Source organism: Callorhinus ursinus, unplaced genomic scaffold (assembly GCF_003265705.2).
Source record: "Callorhinus ursinus isolate GAN/ISIS: 27379988/994484 unplaced genomic scaffold, GSC_fseal_2.0 scaffold81, whole genome shotgun sequence".
Lineage (NCBI taxonomy): Eukaryota > Metazoa > Chordata > Mammalia > Carnivora > Otariidae > Callorhinus > Callorhinus ursinus.
The window spans coordinates 2,906,021-2,924,466 of record NW_027397143.1 but is presented as its reverse complement, the minus strand read 5'-3'; the positions used below and the strand labels follow the sequence as shown (position 1 = coordinate 2,924,466).

The following is an 18,446-nucleotide window of genomic DNA, read 5'->3' as shown; positions in this document are numbered from 1 at the left end:
AAAGGAAATGGATGCCAAGGAGGCAGACCCAACAGATGGAGGCACCAGGAGGGTGGACTTGGGTCCGGAGCCAGGGTCTGAGCTGGGAAGGAGACGTGGCACCTGGGACTGGTGCCCACAGGCCAGGCACCATGTGGGCGAGGGCTGGCCTGTCCCCAGGAGGGGCTGAGGTGACCCCCACGGCCAGCCAGCACATGGTGCTCTCCTCACACCCTGGGCACTGCTGGTCACACTTCCGGAGTCTGCCCGCGTCCCCTGGAGGCTGTGGTCTGGGGAACGCCAGCATCAGGGCCCAGCTGGGCTGGTGGACAGGAACGGAGCCTGGGACTCAGATCCACCTGTGCTCAAGTCCCACTCAGCCAGGTACTCATCGAGGGAGCTGGGCTCCCGCCTTTCTCTGCGAGCATTCATCTTCTCATCTGAACGATGGGAGGGCTGAGGGGTGAGCGAGCGGGGCCAGGCCCAGGGGCTTCTCCCTGCTCCTCCCTCCCGCTCATTCTCCCACTGGGAAGCCCGCATGTCAGCCGCATCCCCCCATGCCACTCTAATCTCAGGCTCCTCTGCTCTCACCTGTGCTGCTGAGTCACTTGAACACCATGCACCTTGACCGAGCACCCACTATGTATGGGCCGGGGGCGGGGGGGCGGGCGGACCCTGGAGTGCAGCAGTGAGCGAGCCAGGCCCCTCCTAGAGGACATGCAGCACAGGGAGACCCAGGCCAGCATGAGGCCTGGGGACTGGGAGGCCACAAGGCGGACAGGTCCAGTGTGTGCCAAGGCCTGGTGAGTGGCTCGTCCTGGGCAAGAGGCCCTCACCTGGACAGGTCAGAGAGCAGCCTTCGCAGTTCCAGCTGCAGAGAGTGGCTTGGCCACTCTTGGTTGTATGCCAGCACAAGGCACTTGTGCCCCCTCAGTGGCCTCGACCCGGGGTGGACATGCCCCTGACCCACCACCCACTGCCGCCCTGGGATCTGTCCAGGTGTCCCTGGGGCCTGTCGTGCCTGAGGCTTTGTGTGATGACTGAACTGGAAGGAATGACACTGAATCACAGCAACGGGGACAGCAGGGTGGCGGGAGGCCCAGCAGTGACACCTTTTTCAGTGCTGCAGCCTGATCGCATTGGTGGTTTAACAGTCTTGTTCGTGTCACGGGGGTAAAGGGGAAGCCTGCTGGGGTCATACCGTGCACGCATCTGCTCACACACGCGGAGCCCCATGCCCCCAGCACAGCAGAAAGAGCGAGAACTTGAAACTGCTCTTCAGAGGGCACAGGCAGAGCTGCCTGCTGGTCCCCCCCAGTGTCCCCAGCTGTGGTGAGCCCCTCGGGCTCGGACCCCGTCTATGCCAGCCCCGGCCCCCAGCCCACCACGCATGTACACCATGCAGGCTATGTTAAAAAAAAAACACGGATTGGAAGGCTTACTGGTGATTTCAAGGACTTTCAAGGGAAATTGTGATGATAAACAATTTCCCCATCATCACTGGCTTTAAAAAAATAATTGTAAAATACACATAACATAAAATCTACCATTTTAGCCCTTTTTAAGCCATTTTTAAGGGGACAGTTCAGTGGTATTAAATGCAACCGTATTGTTGAGCAGCCATCCCCCTGACCCTTTACAGCTTGCGAAACTGGAATTCTGTCCCTGTTAAACATGAACTCTCCCCCTCCCCCCAGCCTCTGGCAGCCACCATCCTCTGTCTACGAATGTGACTATTCTAGCACCTCCTGTAAGTGCAGTCACACAGTATTTGTCCTTCTGGGGCTGGCCGGTCTCCTTTAGCGTACTCCCCTCAAGCTTCACCCACCGTCAAGCCTACGTCAGCATTCCCTTCTTCTTTACAGCTGAATAATATTCCATTGTAGGGGTAGCCCACATTTCGTTTATCCGTTCACCCAGCAACGGGCACTTGAGTTGCTTCATCATTGGCTTTTAAAAATTACCCCTGGACAGCCAAATCATGGCCGTTAAAAAAAAAAACAACAAAGACGTTCTGTCCTGCCATGGAAAGCTCTCCAAAATACATTGTTAGGGAAAAGAGCACAGGAGAATGTGCACGATGTGCTAATAAAGACAGAAAAGGGAGAATATTTCTTTGTCCTTACATAAAGGAGCTCTGAAAGATAGGAGACTAATAAAGAAGTTCCTTATGGGATGGGGGCGTATGGGGGGCTCTAACTTCACGTGGCTGTGTTTTTGCACAACGGGCATGCGATGACCCCACCACCCTGCACTCTCCCTGATCCCCTGCTTGGTCGATCATTACTATCTGTCCAGGATGCACAGCCTGGCTCCTGCCACCTAAGCACACACTCCCATGATCACAGCATGTTGCCCATCCCCCACCCCCACCCCGCAGCCACCCACAGCTTGGCTGAGCTTCTGCACACGCTGAGACCCTTGGCCGCACAAGTGTCTAGGTAGACTGCCTCCTGCCCTCAGTCCTCCACACAGACCACAGCACCCCTCCTCCAGCTGGAGCCCCTGTGCCTCCAGGGGTCCTCACATGGAGGCCAGGGAGGGGCTCCCACAGCCCCATGCTAGCCAGCACACCTGCAGGAAGGGGCAGGAAGATGGGCGGGCCACCACCGCAACTCTGACTGCACCTACCCTCTCTCCTCGCCTGGGCACCCCCTGCAAAGCACCTGCCTCGGTGACACAGTCTGTCTGCACATGTCAGCCTGCTTGTTGTCTGCATCCCACCACCAGCTCCAAGAGATCCCTCTCGGCCCACAGTACCTTGAACGGAGCCAGTAGTCACTCCTTGCAATAGCCCAGGGAGGGAGGTACCCAGAGACTGCAACAGGAGGACATCCACAGAGACCCAGCCCCGGACCCAGCTGGGGACCGCGTGGGTGGCTGGAGACCAGAGAGGGGTGACACCGGCAGCCTGCCCGCTCTTCGGGCATCCCTGTGGATGGTGATGGTTCTGGTCCCCAGCCTCACTCCAGCCTCCAGCATGAACCTGTTGCTCCAGAGCAGAGCTGAGTCTGAGCCCACCTCCCTCCCCATGTGCCCAGCATCCCGCATCCAGATCCCAGTGGCAGGCCAGGCCTGGAGGCGTTCTGGAGGCCTCCCAGTTCATCTCTTGAAGCGGTAGCATCCTGGCCTCCCCAGAGAGGCTTCTCCCACACTGTCTGGTAGACCACCCTGCCCTGCAGAGAGGTTTCCAGAATCACCTCCACCCAAGCTACTGGCTCATCTTTGAGAAAATCCACCTAGGATCTGGGGCAGCCCAAATGCCACAGAGAGAAGGTGCCCAGCGTCCAGCAGGAGAGACCATACTTTGGCAGCCTCGCGTGTATTCTGTCTTGTGGTATTAGGCTCAGACTCTGCGCCCTGGGCATGAGGCAGAGCTGGCGTCCCCCCACAACCAGAGTTGCCCACCCCTCCCCAATGCGCACAGGCAGCCCCCCGCGTGCCCACATGCATGGCAGCCTCCCCACCAGGTTGGCAGAGGGTGCTTTGGTGACACTGTACAGTTTCATCAGTTGAGAATTGAACACTTCCAGCTTTGCCGGGAAGGGGAAATAGAGTTGCCACCATCCCTGGGGCCAGGGCGGCTCAGGCTGCGGTCCACACCGGTTCCCATGCCGCCCCCCCCATGCTGTGACCCGGTCCCTGTACACCCTCAGGACGGCCCTCCTGGGGACCCCCTCCAATCCCCAACATCAGCTCTGACTCTGCACATCCCCATCTCTACTTTGAGAGCCAGGGCACCCAGGGGTCAGAAAAGACAGAAATGGCCCGGGTCCCAGTCCCTGTCTGCCATGGGGTGGCACAGGCAGAGTGAGCGGGGTGATGGGGAGACCCTGTCCCCTGGAAGGTCCCTGTAGTGAGCCTGCGGGACTCCACGGTTAAGAATGTGGGGGTGACTTCAATGTCATGGGGAATGCTGGTTAGACGGACACGGGCTTAGCCAGGACTCACTGCCATGAGTGTCCTGAAGGCTTAGTTCTGGAAGACTTGCCCTTGGGGATATGTGGAAGAACCGGGGAGAGGAGACACAGGTCCACGGCCCATGCTTGGAGGCGCACCTGCTGTGGGCCAGACCCTTGACTCGGTGCTGCCCCGAGCGTGTGCCCCGAGCCCCGCCTAGAGGAGATTTGGGTGGAGAAGTCAGAATACAAACAGCCATAGGGGGCCTTCCTTTGCACCCGGCACCCAGCCTGGGGAGGAGGGTCACTGTAGGGAAGAAGGGAAGGTTTCACCGAGGAGGAGGCATTTTAGCCATGTCCAGAGGGATGAGGGGTGAACACAGTGGGAGAGCCTTCCCGTGGGGAAAACAGCTGGATGGGTCAGTGAGTCAGAATCTCACAGAGCCTGGAATATCAGGCTACTGAGAGACCCTTGAGAGAACCCCAACTCACACAGCTTCCTGCAAGGCCTCACCCGAAGAACTCAGGAATGGGCCCACTTCCCTGGCGCTTGGTGAGCCACGATGGTCCCAGCGGGGGGGCGGGGAGGAGAGCTTCTGAGCACCGCAGATGTTCTGGGATCCCACCTGAGCCCTCCAGTTTGGATCAGGCCCATCCCTGAACTAATAGTCTTTGTGGCCACAGGCAGAGGCAATATGCGAATTGCGGTCTAAGCCGTGTCAAAAATAACCTTGCCTGGGGGTAGGAGCGGAAAGAGTCAGTCCCTAAGTGGCTTGGACCAAGAGTGGAGGAGGGTTGGTTCCTGAGGGATGCTGTGCTGGGGGGTAGGGATCCCTGGCAGCCCTCCCAGGAAGTGATGGGCACCGAAGTTCCTGGACGAGGCAGGGCCCACCCAGCCAGGCGCCCAGAGGACCGACGGGCCCCAGCCCAGGTGTGCCTCAACTACTCCTTTTACTGCAGATAGGCATGCCCCGGACACTGAGCGCCTCCGACATGGTCACCCCCGGCAGCCCTGGTACACCCCCCGCCGAGCCCACGGATGGCGAGCAGGCCGGGCAGCCCCTCCTGGATGGGGCTCCCTCGTCAGCCTCCCTGGACACCCTGATCCAGCACCTGGTGCCCACGACTGACTACTACCCCGAGGTGGGTGACCCACGCAGCGGGGAGGAGGGGCATCAGAGTGGGCTCTCTTCCCCCACGCATGGGGGACACACTAGGGCTGGGGCTGGTCTTGGATCTGAGGGCACAGCCCTGCCATGCCTTTGTGAGCACATGCTGCTTTTCTCTGTGTCCCGCCAGAAAGCCTACATCTTCACCTTCCTCCTGAGCGCCCGCCTCTTCATCGAGCCCCGGGAGCTCCTGGCCCGCGTCTGCCACCTGTGCATTGAGCAACAGCAACTGGACCAGCCCGTGCTGGACAAGGTGAGGGCCAGGGCAGGGGGCCTCCCAGGACACAGGCACTCCCCTGACATGCCCTTATGCGTTGACCTCTTGGAGTGGCGGTCACTGTCCCCCATGCTCCTGAGCCGAAACCCACAGGGGCTTTCTGACTTGTCTGAGGCCCAGAGCTAGAAGGGACAGAGTTGGAACCTTTAACCAGGTGCTGTTTCCCACTGCCCTGTGGGAGGCCCTGAGCTCACAGCACGCCCAGACCCGGGCCCCCAGAGCCCCATCAGTAGGACTCTTGCCACCTGGGATGGCCCTGCGGCATCTGCTGGGCTTTCTGCCCTCAGCACACTCCGTCCCATCCTCCCCCTGTGGGGTCTGCTGATGGCTTAGCCTTCCTCCGTCCCCGGCCAGATCCCGCGGGCTGTGACTATTTATAGGTGTGTCCATCGGGCTCTGGTGCTATAGTGATAGAAGCCCAACTACAACTGGCCTAAGACAAAGGGACTTGCTGGCTCATGCAACTGCGATGTCTCAAGTACCACTGGCTCCCGGGGCTCCAATGACCCCCATGGAAACGAGTTCTTTCTCCCTCCGACCCTCTGCTCCGTTTTCCTCGGGGCCAGCCCCACCCACACTCAGGCAGGGTCTCCCTGCCCAGTGACAGGTGGCCTTTGCCACTCCAGGCTCGCCATCTACTCTTCCCAATTCCAGTGGAAACAGCGAGCGGCGCTCTAAATGGGTCCCAAGGAAAGTCCCAATCTCATTGGCTTAGCTTAGGCGACAGGCCCATCTGTGAGCCAATCAGTGTGCATGATGGGGCTGTACCACGTTCTCATTGGCCAGCACTGATCTGGGCCCCTGCCAGGGGGCCTGAGGCGAGGTAAGCTGCCTCTGAACCCCAAGGGCGAGGAATGAGGGAGACGGAAACCCCCAAAGCAAACTGAGATGTTATCACCACAGAGAGGGAGGTAGGATGCCCAACAGGCAAAAACAACAGAGGATCCTGCGCCACACGTGTGTCTGTCCCCCTCTGTTCCCCTGTGGTCAGCCCCCATCCCTATCACTTGACACAGGGAAGGCACGAGGCACACCACCCTTGGCCACCAGGGGCGCTGCCGGGGTAGCTCGACCCCAGCAGAGCATGCGCAGTGCGTGGCTGATGCAGCGGCTGATGGGGCTCCTTCACCTTGTGCAGACGCTCCTTGGTTTGCCTTGCAGGCCCGGGTCCGGAAGTTTGGCCCCAAACTGCTCCAGCTGTTGGCCGAATGGACGGAGACATTCCCGCGGGACTTCCAGGAGGAGTCGACCATCGGGCACCTGAAGGACGTGATGGGCCGCATTGCCCCCTGTGACGAGGTAGGCAAGCCGAACCCAAGTCCTACGCCCTGTCTGCACCCTTACACCCGGGACCTGAGCCTGTTCCTGGGGCCAACCTCAGGGCCCTCATCCCCCCATATGTACACTGCAGCCCCTCTAAAATCAGCCCCTTTCTGCCCCATCGGGAAATCAGGCCCTGCAGAGCTGGCCGGGAAACCAGGCCTCTGGTTCCAGGTCCGGTCTCTTGACCTCTCTCCTGTCTTGCGTTCATATACGGCATCAGATGGCAGGTGAGGAAAGACCCCCTCACGGTCAGTGACCCATTAGGCTGGCCTGGAGGGCCCTGGTTGGGGCAGAGGAGGAAGGAGGGCCCCCTGTGGCTAAAACCACATCCCAAGGTAAAGGCAGCCCTTGTGGCTTGGAAGGCAGCCAGTGGGGTGGGCATCAGGCACCCCACACCCTGCCCTGTTCTCCCAGCTTCATTATTCTGGGGAAGACACTTAAAGGTAAAAGGGGGACAGAAATCCCCACCTCTCAGGATTAGGGTCAGAATACAGAGAAGGACCCTGCAAAGGGGAGGGAGGTCTCCTGGTACACTTGGAAGGGGCAGGCTCATCGGAATCTCCAGAGTGATTCTGTGGCCAGCATGCTGCTGCTTTCCCTAGGAGAGAACGTTGGGGGGAATGCGGGTCAGTTGCCCTGGGAGGAGACTGCATGTGGCAAGCTGGTAGCTAGTCATGTGCCTCGAAGTGGGTCTGGACATGGCAGAGCCCAGTGCTTGTGAAACCAGTGAAAACCGCCAAGGCAGAATGGGCAATAGGGAGCCATAAAGCAGAGAGGGAGACCTTGCCTGTGGGCCGCGTCACATGGCAGACAAGTGACTTAGCCACTCTGAGGGCTCGGTGAGATGAGAGTCCTCTCCTCCTCCTCCTCTGCACCTCCTAATCCATCTGGGGATCCTGACACTTGGCTTAGGATGCAGCAGGAAGTGGGGTCAGAGAAGGCTCAACAATTGGATGAGTTAGGAGGGGTTGGTACAAGCTGGGAGGGAGATTCTGGCTGGCTTGATGGTTAGATAGTTGCTACCTTGGTGGATGGTGGAGGGGGTAAGATAGATGTTGGGTATTCTGATATGCAGATGGATTTTGAGTGTGAGTGAATGTGGACGGATTGATGGGTAGGTTGGGGGGTGGAAAGATGGATGTATGAGAGGATTTGAGGGTGGGTAGGTGGATGGATGAATGGATGGATGGATGGATGCAGTGGAGGGTATGCAGGGGGATGAGAGTCCAGTCTCCTGCTTCAGCCCCCTCTCCCGAGGAGGTCTTCAGCAGAATAAGATCTGAACCACTGACAAGACAGAATCATCCACCCTTGTCAGGCCTGCCTCTGCCATTGGTGCAGCCATTTCCAAGGCAGACCCTGTCCTTCCAGCTGCAGTGGGGGGATGGGTGTAAGTCCTGGGCTGGCTTCCTAGGGAAACAGGGCTTCCTCCCCTGAGAAGCTGTCAGGCCTGCCACCAGGGCTGTGCTGGGAAATCTTTTCTAACCACCCCGTGGATGAGAAATGAGTGAGGCCTAAGAATGGCTGTCGAGAGCAGCCATCCACCAGGTGTAGGTTTTGGGGGCAGACATAATTCACCTGAGACATTCTCATTCCTTGCCTTGGGATCCAATTAGGTGTGGTGAGCAGTGTGGGCTGAAATGGGGGTGCTTCCTTGTGTCTTTGAGATCCAGAGTTGCCCTTGCCCAGAGAGCAGCCGCTCCAAAGGGCATGGCCTCTGGGTGCTGCCTCCCCTCCCCTGGAGGCTGCAGGTGGACCATGGGTTGCTTCCCCTCCCAGCACAGAGCACAAGGGCTCGGCCCAGAAAGGAGCTGGCGACCCGTCTGACCAGGCAGGGCCACGGTAGGACTCAGAGCATAGGGTCTGGATCAGACCGCCTGAGCCCACTCAGACCCTGGCTCAGAAACCACAGCTGTGTGACCTCGGGCAAGGTGCTTCACCTCTCTGAGCTTCAGTCTCTTTATCAGCAAAACAGAGGATAATCGTCACCCACCACACAAGTTTGCAGTGAAGAGTCCCTGAAGTCACGTGTGTTCTTATTTCGGCACTTGGTGAACTATGACGGGGAACGAATTATTTCCAAAATTCAGGGGATGTGGGGCTTATTTTTAACTTGTATGGAGTTTTTATTGTGGAACATTTCAAGCATACACAAACACAGAGAATAACCGCCCTGAGCTCCCATGTATTCATCACCTAGGCTCGACAATTATCAACATTTTGCCAAATTCACTTCTTCTCTCCCTCCACCCATTTCCCCCTCCCTCCAAATTATTTTTAACCATTATACCTGTAGCTCCAAGAATATTTCAGCATTTTCCTGTAAAAGGTTTCTCACACAGGGACCGAATCAAATGATGTAAAGTGTGGTGCCCAAGTCAGTGAAATGAACACGACTGTTCTCAGAGCTGTGTGTCTTTGGGCCGGTTCCTTAACCTCTCTGAGCCCTCAATGTCTTTCTATAAAGAGGGAGGGTAATAAGGGCTGTGAGATAACAGTGTGGCTCAGGGAAGAAGAGGAAACAGCACAGGGCCAGGGCCAAGGGGGCTTCCCCATCAGAGGGCCGTGAAAGGGGACACTTCCTCTTACGTGCTGTTCCCTCTCCCGAACCCTCATGATGTCCCTGCACTGCCCGCCACCTCTCAGCATCTGGGAACAAAAGTCCAGAGAGGAGCGGGAAAGGCCCTTCTCCATGACTGCACGTGGCCACTGCATCAAGATACGTGCTTGGGGCCAGCTCGTGCTAGCCAGGGGACCCTGCCTGGGAGGGGCTACCCGTAGGCTGGACTCAGCAGTTTTGGCTCAGGAAGGCCAGTGCTGAGGCTGAGGGGGAAGCCAGGGGAGGCCCAGAGGCCACAGCTCCAGTAAAGGAGAGAGGACGGGACACGTGTGCCCTGGCCACACCCGCCGGGGCGGCTGCAGAGGAAGCTGATGCCACGGGCCCTCCCGGGGGTGGCCTTGCTTTCCCATTCCCATGACTATCTGCTGGGCTCACCCTGCTGCCCTCAGAGGCTCCCCCCACCGCCACCCCCCACCCATGGGGGCAGGGAGTGGAAAGCTAACACAGAGAAAAAACTGGTGGCAGGTGCAGAGCCCCTGCCTCTGCAGGGTGGGCTGAGCCCATTGCAAGTCACCCTGGGCTGGCTCAGGTGGGATTTTTCAAGAAGTCTGAAGAACAGAGGCCCCTGACTGTCCAGTCAGAGATGAGTTCTAACCATGAATGGCCAGGAGGCACCTGGAGAGCCACAACCTTCACCCTTGGACGACCTCTGTACTTAAAACCCGGGTCCATGTACACGGCAGGTGGCTCCGTGGAAATGGATGGCATCGGGCAGGCTATGAGGGGTGGAGCCCTCCGTGCTTGGAATGTGCCTTCCTGACAGGGACAAGGGACAGCCTCAACATTCTCAGAGCTGGGTCTCTGGGTCTGCTCAGACGTACCTATGTACAAGGGTGTAGGAATCATGAGAGAAGAACCAGCACACACCATCCCCCTATTCAGAGGGGTGCAGAAGATTCGGGAAAGAACCAACAGATGAACTTGAGGTTAACACCGCTGGGTGAATTCTAAAGGAATTAGCAAGCAGAAAAGGATCATCACTGGGAGCGAATATATTGGTTCAGTAGAAACAAGTCTTGAGAAATCATCTGCATATTTTATAAAATAGCATAAGCCCGTGGTTCTATCAAACTCTAGGCACAGACACGCTGAGCCCTTGGCCTCAGGAGGGCTCCGCAGTCTACACCGGCGAGGCTGACCAGCAGCTAGAAGCAGGTGAAGGCCATGTTCCTCCAGTCGGCACATGTGTGTGAGCCCCTCCCAAGTCCTTCATGCTGGGGACGAGCAAAGAGTGATCCGGTGTAATCTTCGTGGAGCTGGTAGTGCAGAGAGAGGAGATGCACAATCCCCCGATTGAGGCTTGGCCAAGGGTGTGAAGGAAGCCCGGTGCTCTGAGGTCACAAGCATGAGAAGAACGTGCAGGAGAGAGAAGGCTGCACAGGCCCTCCTGGGATCTCGGGGTGAGGGGTGGGGAAGAGGCCAAAGGGGTGAAGGAGGGGGACAGGGGCCATGTGGAGGCCATCAAGTGTAGCCAGAGCTGACCTCAGGACCCTCAAGCCCCGCGGGGCTTCTGTCTTTGCAAAGGCACTGGGGCATTTTAAAGAAGGGGGATGCAGAGGTTAGACGTGCATTTTCAACAGACTGCAGAGTGGAGTGGAGAGAGGCCGGCGTGGATGCAGGGGGGCCCTCCAAGGACCTGCAGCACAGAGACAAAGCATGGAAATCGCAGAAAGCAGAATCGGTGATGGCCAGGAGGGGTGTGCGGGAGAGGGGGGCTTGAGGATGGCCGCTGGCCTGTGCGCAGGACACAGGTGCTCCAGTGGCTGAGACAGGGATGTGGACAGAGAAGGCAGCTCTGGGCAAGGGGGGCGAGACGGCCACTCACACACATTGGGTCGAGGTGGCCCCTTGGCCATGTGGCTTTGCAGATCCGAGAAGAAGCTGCATGTGTAAGATGGATGTTGTCCACACAAACACTGAGTGACACTCTGGACAGGACCCAGCTTACCCAGGACCAAGGGACAGACTGAAGGGGAAGAGGGGGCCAGAGGAGATGGGAGGGATCTCCAGCACCCAGCACGGAAGGACGGTGCGGACGAGCCTGCCAAGAGCCCGAGGCAGGAGGAACCGGAGACAGACCCAGCCTGAGACATGGCCCCGGGCTTTCCTGACAGGCTGAGTGAGGAGAGAGATGGGGGGGCCGGTGCAGGTGTCAGAGCTCACAGGATGGACCCAGCTCCCTAGTTTCCCAGCATGCAAGTGAAGACCTGACTGGCAGCGTGCCGACCACACTCTTGGACCCCACAGAGCTGAGAGGGGCTGTTCCTTCTGCAGGCAATGGACGGAAGAGTTGGACCTCAGTTTACCCACATACCGTCCTGCTCAGCAGTGGGCTTGGCCCCACGGCTCTGGGAGCAAGAGCTAGGGTTCGGGTTTGGGTAGGATTAGCAGTCTCCTGTCCTGATTCCCGTGTCCTGAGGCCTCTGCCCATGGCCACTTGAGAGAATAGCACTTCTTTGAGCGGCAGGTGGATGCCGACTCGGTCACCAGAGCTCTGGGCACCAACAATGCTGGACCTCAACAGCCCCCAGGAGCCCTGTCAGACTTAAGGAAGTGTGAAGCCTCCTGTGCACACTCGGCCTAGCTAGCCAGATGCCCCACCTGCAAAATGCTGCTGGATCTGTGTGTTTCAAAGTAGCATGAAGAGAGCACACATCTTCTATCTGACTACTGACCACCCACCATCCTCCCAGGCCTCTGGGCCCGCAGGCACCCCACCCGCCTGCCTGATGGCTCATTGTTGCCTGGACGCCAGGTCCCAGACACCCACCCCTGCTCCGGGGCCAGCTCCCTCGGCTTGTGGGGCCTGAATCACCTTGGGGGGGGGTGGGCATCATGACCTTTCTTCCCTGCACCCCATCCAGGGCAGCCCAAAGCAAGCATGCGTCTGTCTGAGCTGTGCAGTGAGACACTTTATCCATGTGCCCAGGGTGGGGACAGGGACGGGCACTGCCCGCCATCGCTCACACCCCGGCCGGCCCAGAGCCTCAGATGCTAGACACGCTCAGGCATGCGCTCCTCTCTTTCTTGTCCCTCCAGGCATACCGAAAGAGGATGCACCAGCTCCTGCAGGCTCTGCACCAGAAGCTGGCCGCTCAAGGCCAGGGCCCGGAAGGCCTGCTCGGTGCCGACAAGCCCATCTCCTACAGGACCAAGCCGCCGGCCTCCATCCACCGGGAGCTCCTCGGCGTCTGCAGTGACCCCTACACTCTGGCCCAGCAGCTGACCCACGTGGAGCTGGTGAGCAGGCCTGTGCCATCCTCTAGCCAGACCCAGAGCCGGGGAACAACTGAGAACCGGCCATCCCCGGCCCCCCGCCTTGTGTCTGCATCACCCAGGGCTCGAGCTTGTCCCAGCAGGGCCAGCCGGGCACCTCCAGGACGCCCTGGCTCTGGAACAGTCTCTCGCCATTCCAGCGGGAGGGCTGGACATGCTAGGCCTGCCCGGCTTGGACCCCTTGGCCTGCCTGAGAGTCTGGGCCCGGGACAGAGGAACTGGGTTCAAATGCTGGCTCTGGCACCACCTGCCGTGTGAGCTTCCTGCCACTAGTGCCTTCCCTGCCAGGGCCTCAGTTTCCCCATCCAGGACTCACAGACACACTGCATCCACCATAGCCTTCCAGAGAAGTGCAGGTAGGCCTTCCTGCGTGTGAAGGGGACACCCCAGCCTAGCCTCCAGCATGTTGGGTTCCTTGTAGATGCAGAGGGGCCAAGGGGCTGCCCCAGAGAGACGGGAGGTGGGGGAGTAGGTTTCTTCTCTTTTAAATCCTCCCCCATTTATGGCTCCCTTACTTTCTGGCACTATACTCAGAACTTAATGTGCACCATCTCATTCCATCTTCCCACACCCAGCCAGGGAGGTGCTATTATGATTCCCTTTGCACCAATGAGGAAACTAAGGTCCAGAGAGGCTAAGAGACTTGCCTGAAGTCACACAGCAGAAAGAACAGAGCCAGAATTTGATTCTGACTCAGACCTCCCCCGGAGGGAGCAGGTCATTTCAATGACCCAGTTTTGAGCCTGGTTTCCTGGGTATAACCCCTCCCAAGCACACCCTGTGGGGACCTTGCCTCCTGCCCCCCATGAACTTCGGCAGCCCCTGGGCATGGGAAAAGAGGGGTGCCTCCTTCAGGATGGTTTCAAGCTCTGTGACAACCCAGAATGGGGGTGTGGAGCCCTAGTGAGAAGGGCAGGTGTCCAGAGACCGTCCTGAGAGGCAGGGAGCCCGCAGGAGCACCATGCCAGGCCCCGGGTGGGCACTGGCCCTGCCCGGCACCTGCCCCCTTTCCCAACTCCTCTTCTCCCTTCTGGTGCAGGAACGGCTGCGGCACATCGGGCCTGAGGAGTTTGTCCAGGCTTTTGTGAACAAGGACCCTTTGGCCAGCACAAAGGTAGAAGGCCCTTGGACAGGCTGTCCCATCCGCGACCCCCGCCCACTGGCCCCTCTGGGGAATTCGGAGGGGCCCGGAGCAGAGCAGATGGGCTTTCAGGGGCTGCGTCCACCCCGTACCCCTCCAGCCCAACAGCCCCGAGTCCTGGGGAAGCCGGCCGGCCACCCACCCAGCGAGGGCGGAGGGCGGGGCTGGGCGCGGAACAGAGGACCGGGGTGCGGAGGAGAGCGGAGCGCGCCCCAGGCGCTCTCCAAACCCCCAAGCTCTCCCAGCGCGTTTCGGTGGGCGCTGGTGCCCTCCAGCGGCCACCCGGGGTAGCGCGCGCGCTACTGCGCGCCGCCCAGGAAAGCTAAGGACGCGCTCTTCCCCCTAACTGGTGCAGTGGCCCCCGGGCCACGGACTGTGGACCGGTCCACACACGGAATTTCGGGTTTGTCCCTCCTCTGTTAGAGCCCAACCAGTAGGGTGCCTGGTGCTTATCAGCCGGGTGCAATTCAAATCAGAACTGGAAACATTGTTGTCTTCTGCCCTCTGGCGTAATGAAATAAGAGCAACTAAATATGAGTGCGTTTTCACCTCTCGGATAAGCCAAGATAAAGCATCGTGGGTGTATAGGGAGAGACACACTTTCATACACGGCTGGTGGGGGGGATTGGCACGGCGGCTTTGGGGGGTGCAGTTCACAATAGTATCAACGCTTGAAATGTATACCCTTGACCTCAACTTTACCTGCCTAATAATTTATCCTGGGGATATACACACTCGTGTACACAAAGATGTATACATAGAGATATTTAGGATATACTGTGGCTATTATGGCCAAACGCTGGAAGCAACCTACCTTATCACCCACGGGGACTCAATTACAAATTACAGTACGTCCACACATGGAATGCTATGCATCTATTACAAAGAATAAGAGAGGCTAAAAAGTAGAGAATAATCACCCAGATCCATTATAGAGAGAAAAAAAAAAATCTAGAGCGAAGAGCAGTGATGAAGAGGATATGGCCATTTGTGTAACAACAAAAGGAGGGAGCGTGATACCTGTTTGCACAACGCATGCGTGTAGGCAATCTCTAGGAATACTGAGTACTCTTGGGAGCCCTGGCTTGAGGGCGGGGGTTGGAGTGGCAAGGAGACTCGGCCACTCTCAGCAAGTTGTTCTTATGTTTGGTTTTGGTTTTTGGCCATCTCCAAGGATTACTTTTTTATTGTGAAGTACATCGGAGATGACCCGTGACCTCTTTTCACCCACTCTACGGTCGATGAACATTTGTGGTTGTTTCCAGCCTCTTGTTATTATAGATGCTGCTACTATGAATATTCTTATACGTTTCCATGTACATCGGTGTGTATTTTTCTAGGGCATCGGTTCTCAAATGATTTGGTCTCAGGACCTTTATACTCTTAAAAATTATCAAGGACCCCAAAGAACTTTTGGTTATGTAGATGGTATCTACCAACATCCATCATATTAGCCATTAAAACCATAACTTTTAAAGATATTTATTTATTCAAAATAGCAATAATAACCTATCACATGTTCACATTGGTAACATATTTTATGGAAATAACTAGATTTTCCAAAGTGAAAAAATTACTGGGAAGAGTGATACTGCTTTACTGTATTTTTACAAATCTCTTTAATGACCAATGTAACAAAAAGACAGCTGGATTCTCTTATCTGCTTCTGCATTCAATCTCTTGACATACATTATTTGGGTTGAAAAATCCAACCTCTCAGAAATATGTGGTTGGAAAAGAGAAGAGTATTTTACATTATTTTCGGATAAGTGAATATTTTTCTTTGATACTATGCTAAAACTCAGCAGGTGGTAGTGTTTTTTAAGATTAGTTGCAATTTGGAATCTGAAAATGTATCAGTGGACTTTCTGTACTCTGTTGCATTAAAATCTCTTGGTCCATCTTGCATCTTAATGGATCTTTTGCCCGTGTGTGATTTTATAACATCATACGTTGGTCATTTGGAAAATATGAGTTCTCTGAACCAGGCAGATCTTCCAAATGTTGGTGCATTTCATTATATGATATTTTAAAACCATATCCACTAATATCACTACTGATCTCACCCTTCCAAAAAAGCCCTTGGGTATTGGGACACTGTCAAGGTCACAGATGGGGATACATGTCTTATAAGTTCCCAATTCTCTCTTGAAACCTTGGATTTTATCAGTGACAACAAATACTATCAATTACTTCCTTGAAGTGACAGGCTCATTTTGTTGATTTTCAAGAAAAAACCAACTGGGGTGCCTGGTGGCTCAGTCGGTTAAGTGTCTGACTTCAGCTCAGGTCATGGTCTCAGGATCCTGGGATCGAGCCCCATGTCGAGCTCTGCGCTCAGCTCTCCCTCTGCCCCTCCCCCTGTTCGTGCTCACTCCCTCTCTCATATAAATAAATAATTTAAAAAATATATCAACCAAATACTGAAGTCTGAAAAAACCATAGTTGGTCAGTCCTTCTTTCGAGTAGAAATGGCGTTCCATGAGAAAAGTGGCCAGTTCTGCTTACAAGTCACACTAATGTTTTTCCTCAAACCTGACTTCTGTATGCCCCAGAAATGCTTTTGTGTACTGCTCAATCCCACAGAATACCAAAAAGATATGTGCACAAGATTGAGATTCGTTTTTTTAAGATTTTTATTTATTTATTTGCCAAAGAGAGAGAGAGAGCACAAGCAGGGGGAGTGGCAGGCGGAGGGAGAGGGAGAAGCGGGCTTCCCACTGAGCAGGGAGCCCGATGCGGGACTCGATCCCAGGACCCTGGGATCATGACCTGAGCTGAAGGCAGACGCTTGACCGACTGAGCCACCCAGGCATCCCAAGAATGAGGTTCAATAAAATTGAAAAGTTCACCTCCTTGAGGACGTACTGAAGTCACACTCCACATTTTTCTTTGACTAGGAACGTGTAATAGTGAAGAACACAATGACCACGAGTATGGTTTGGTGACTTCTGTTTGTTTGGGACTAAGGGGGGGGCAGTTTCACCCACTAGTCTTTCACACATCAGTGCAAATGTCAACACAATGAAAAGACAATGACATTGTATGAACACGAAACTAGTTGTGCCCTTGGAGAACTGTCACTCTACAATACACCCAGGAGGGAAATGACTGTGTCAGGGGCGGGGCTGGTGAGGCTGCCCACAAGGAAGTAATCTTGCTCTGCATCCTAAGTGACACTTGAAATCATCAGACTTCCAAATGTATCACACTGTTCAAGGGAGCATGTTCTCATGTGTTTTGGACATTCCTACTTTCTCTTCTATGAAATTCCTGTCACCCGGTTTCCTATTGGTGGTTTGGCTTTTTCTTAAGGATTTTAAAGAGGTTTTTTGGTAAGCTTTAAAAAAAAATATGTACTAGATGACTATCCTTTGTCAGGTGAACTGCAAATTTTCTCCTTTTTTTTTTTTTTTGCTTTTCATTCTCATTATTCTTTGGATGAGAAGGTGTTTTTAGTTTTAACCTAGTTGGAAAAAATTTTTTTAACCTAGTCAAATTTACTAACCTTTTCCTTTATTTTTTTTTAAATATTTCCTATATTTTTTATTTATTTTTTTTGCGGGGGGGGTTAAGAAATCCCTCCCTACTCCCTACCCAAGTCATAAAGATAATCTCTGATGTTTTCTTCGAGAAGTTTTAATATTTTGTCCTTCACATTTAAGCCTTGGATTTGAAATTCACTTTGTGGCTATGGCTTGAGGTGGAGATCCATGTTCATGGTTTTCCACACAAATAGCAGGTGTTCCTGCACCATTATTTATATATTGTCTTGCCTGCCTATATGCCCTGACAGTTCCATCACTGTCATATGCCAGGTTTGATCTACACGTGTAGATGTCTGTTCTGTCCACTGGTCAGTTTTCCTATCTCTGCATCAATATACATCGTCTTCATGATTATGCTTGTATACTTGGGTTTTTCCTCCCTACCTGGTGAAACAAACCCTCCTGTTCTTTAGGAGTGGTTTGGCCATTCTTGGCCCTTTTTTTTCTATTTGAAATCTTATAACCCTTGCCAAATTCAGTGAAAACCCTACTGGGATTTTTGTTAGAATATATGAAATATGGACCAATTTGGGAAGAATTTTCATCTTCATGATACCAAGTCCCCCAACCCATACAAATGGTGTGTCCTGCCATTTACTTAGATCTACGTCATAATACCTTTCTAATGTTTTATAACTATCTCCATAAAAATATTACAGATTTAGTTAGATTTTTCATTCTCATGATTCTTTGGATGTGAAGGTGTTTCTAATTTTAACCTAGTTGGGAAAAAAAAATTAACCTAGTTAAATTTACTAACCTTTTCCTTTATGTTTTTTTGGGGAGGTGCGGGATGCATATTTTTGCTATTATTTATGGCATCTTCTATTGTACTTATTTCTGAACTGCTTGTGTAGCTTAAGGAATGTCTTTCACTTTTGCATATCAACTTTGTATCTGATGATATTGTACGTTCTTCTTAATTCTAATAGTTTCTCTGTGTTCCTTGGTGTTTTTCATATAGACAGTTACATCATCTGGGAATAATGACAGTTTTGCTCCTTCCTTTCCAATCCTTATTCTTTTTTTAAAAGATTTTATTTATTTGAGAGAGACAGAGAGAGAAAGAGAGAGAGCACAAGCAGGGTGAGGGGCAGAAGGAGAGGCAGACTCCCCTGAGCAGGGAGCCTGATGCGGGGCTCGATCCCAGGACTCCGGGATGATGACCTGGGCTGAAGGCAGATGCTTAGCCAACTGAGTCACTCAGGCACCCC

At 54.6% G+C, this 18,446-nt stretch overlaps 1 protein-coding gene across 1 annotated transcript in view; it reads left to right on the top strand.

Annotated features, from left to right (window-relative positions):
* The first annotated feature begins 4,843 nt into the window (after positions 1-4,843).
* RASGEF1C (RasGEF domain family member 1C) overlaps positions 4,844-18,446 on the top strand; it is a 32,643-nt gene continuing 19,040 nt past the window's right edge. Inside the window, exons 1-5 of the mRNA XM_025862679.2 lie at positions 4,844-5,021; positions 5,178-5,300; positions 6,486-6,623; positions 12,307-12,507; positions 13,583-13,657. Of these exons, the coding sequence (XP_025718464.1) occupies positions 4,845-5,021; positions 5,178-5,300; positions 6,486-6,623; positions 12,307-12,507; positions 13,583-13,657 (714 nt within the window). The 5' untranslated portion in view covers position 4,844. The remainder of the gene's footprint in view (positions 5,022-5,177; positions 5,301-6,485; positions 6,624-12,306; positions 12,508-13,582; positions 13,658-18,446) is intronic.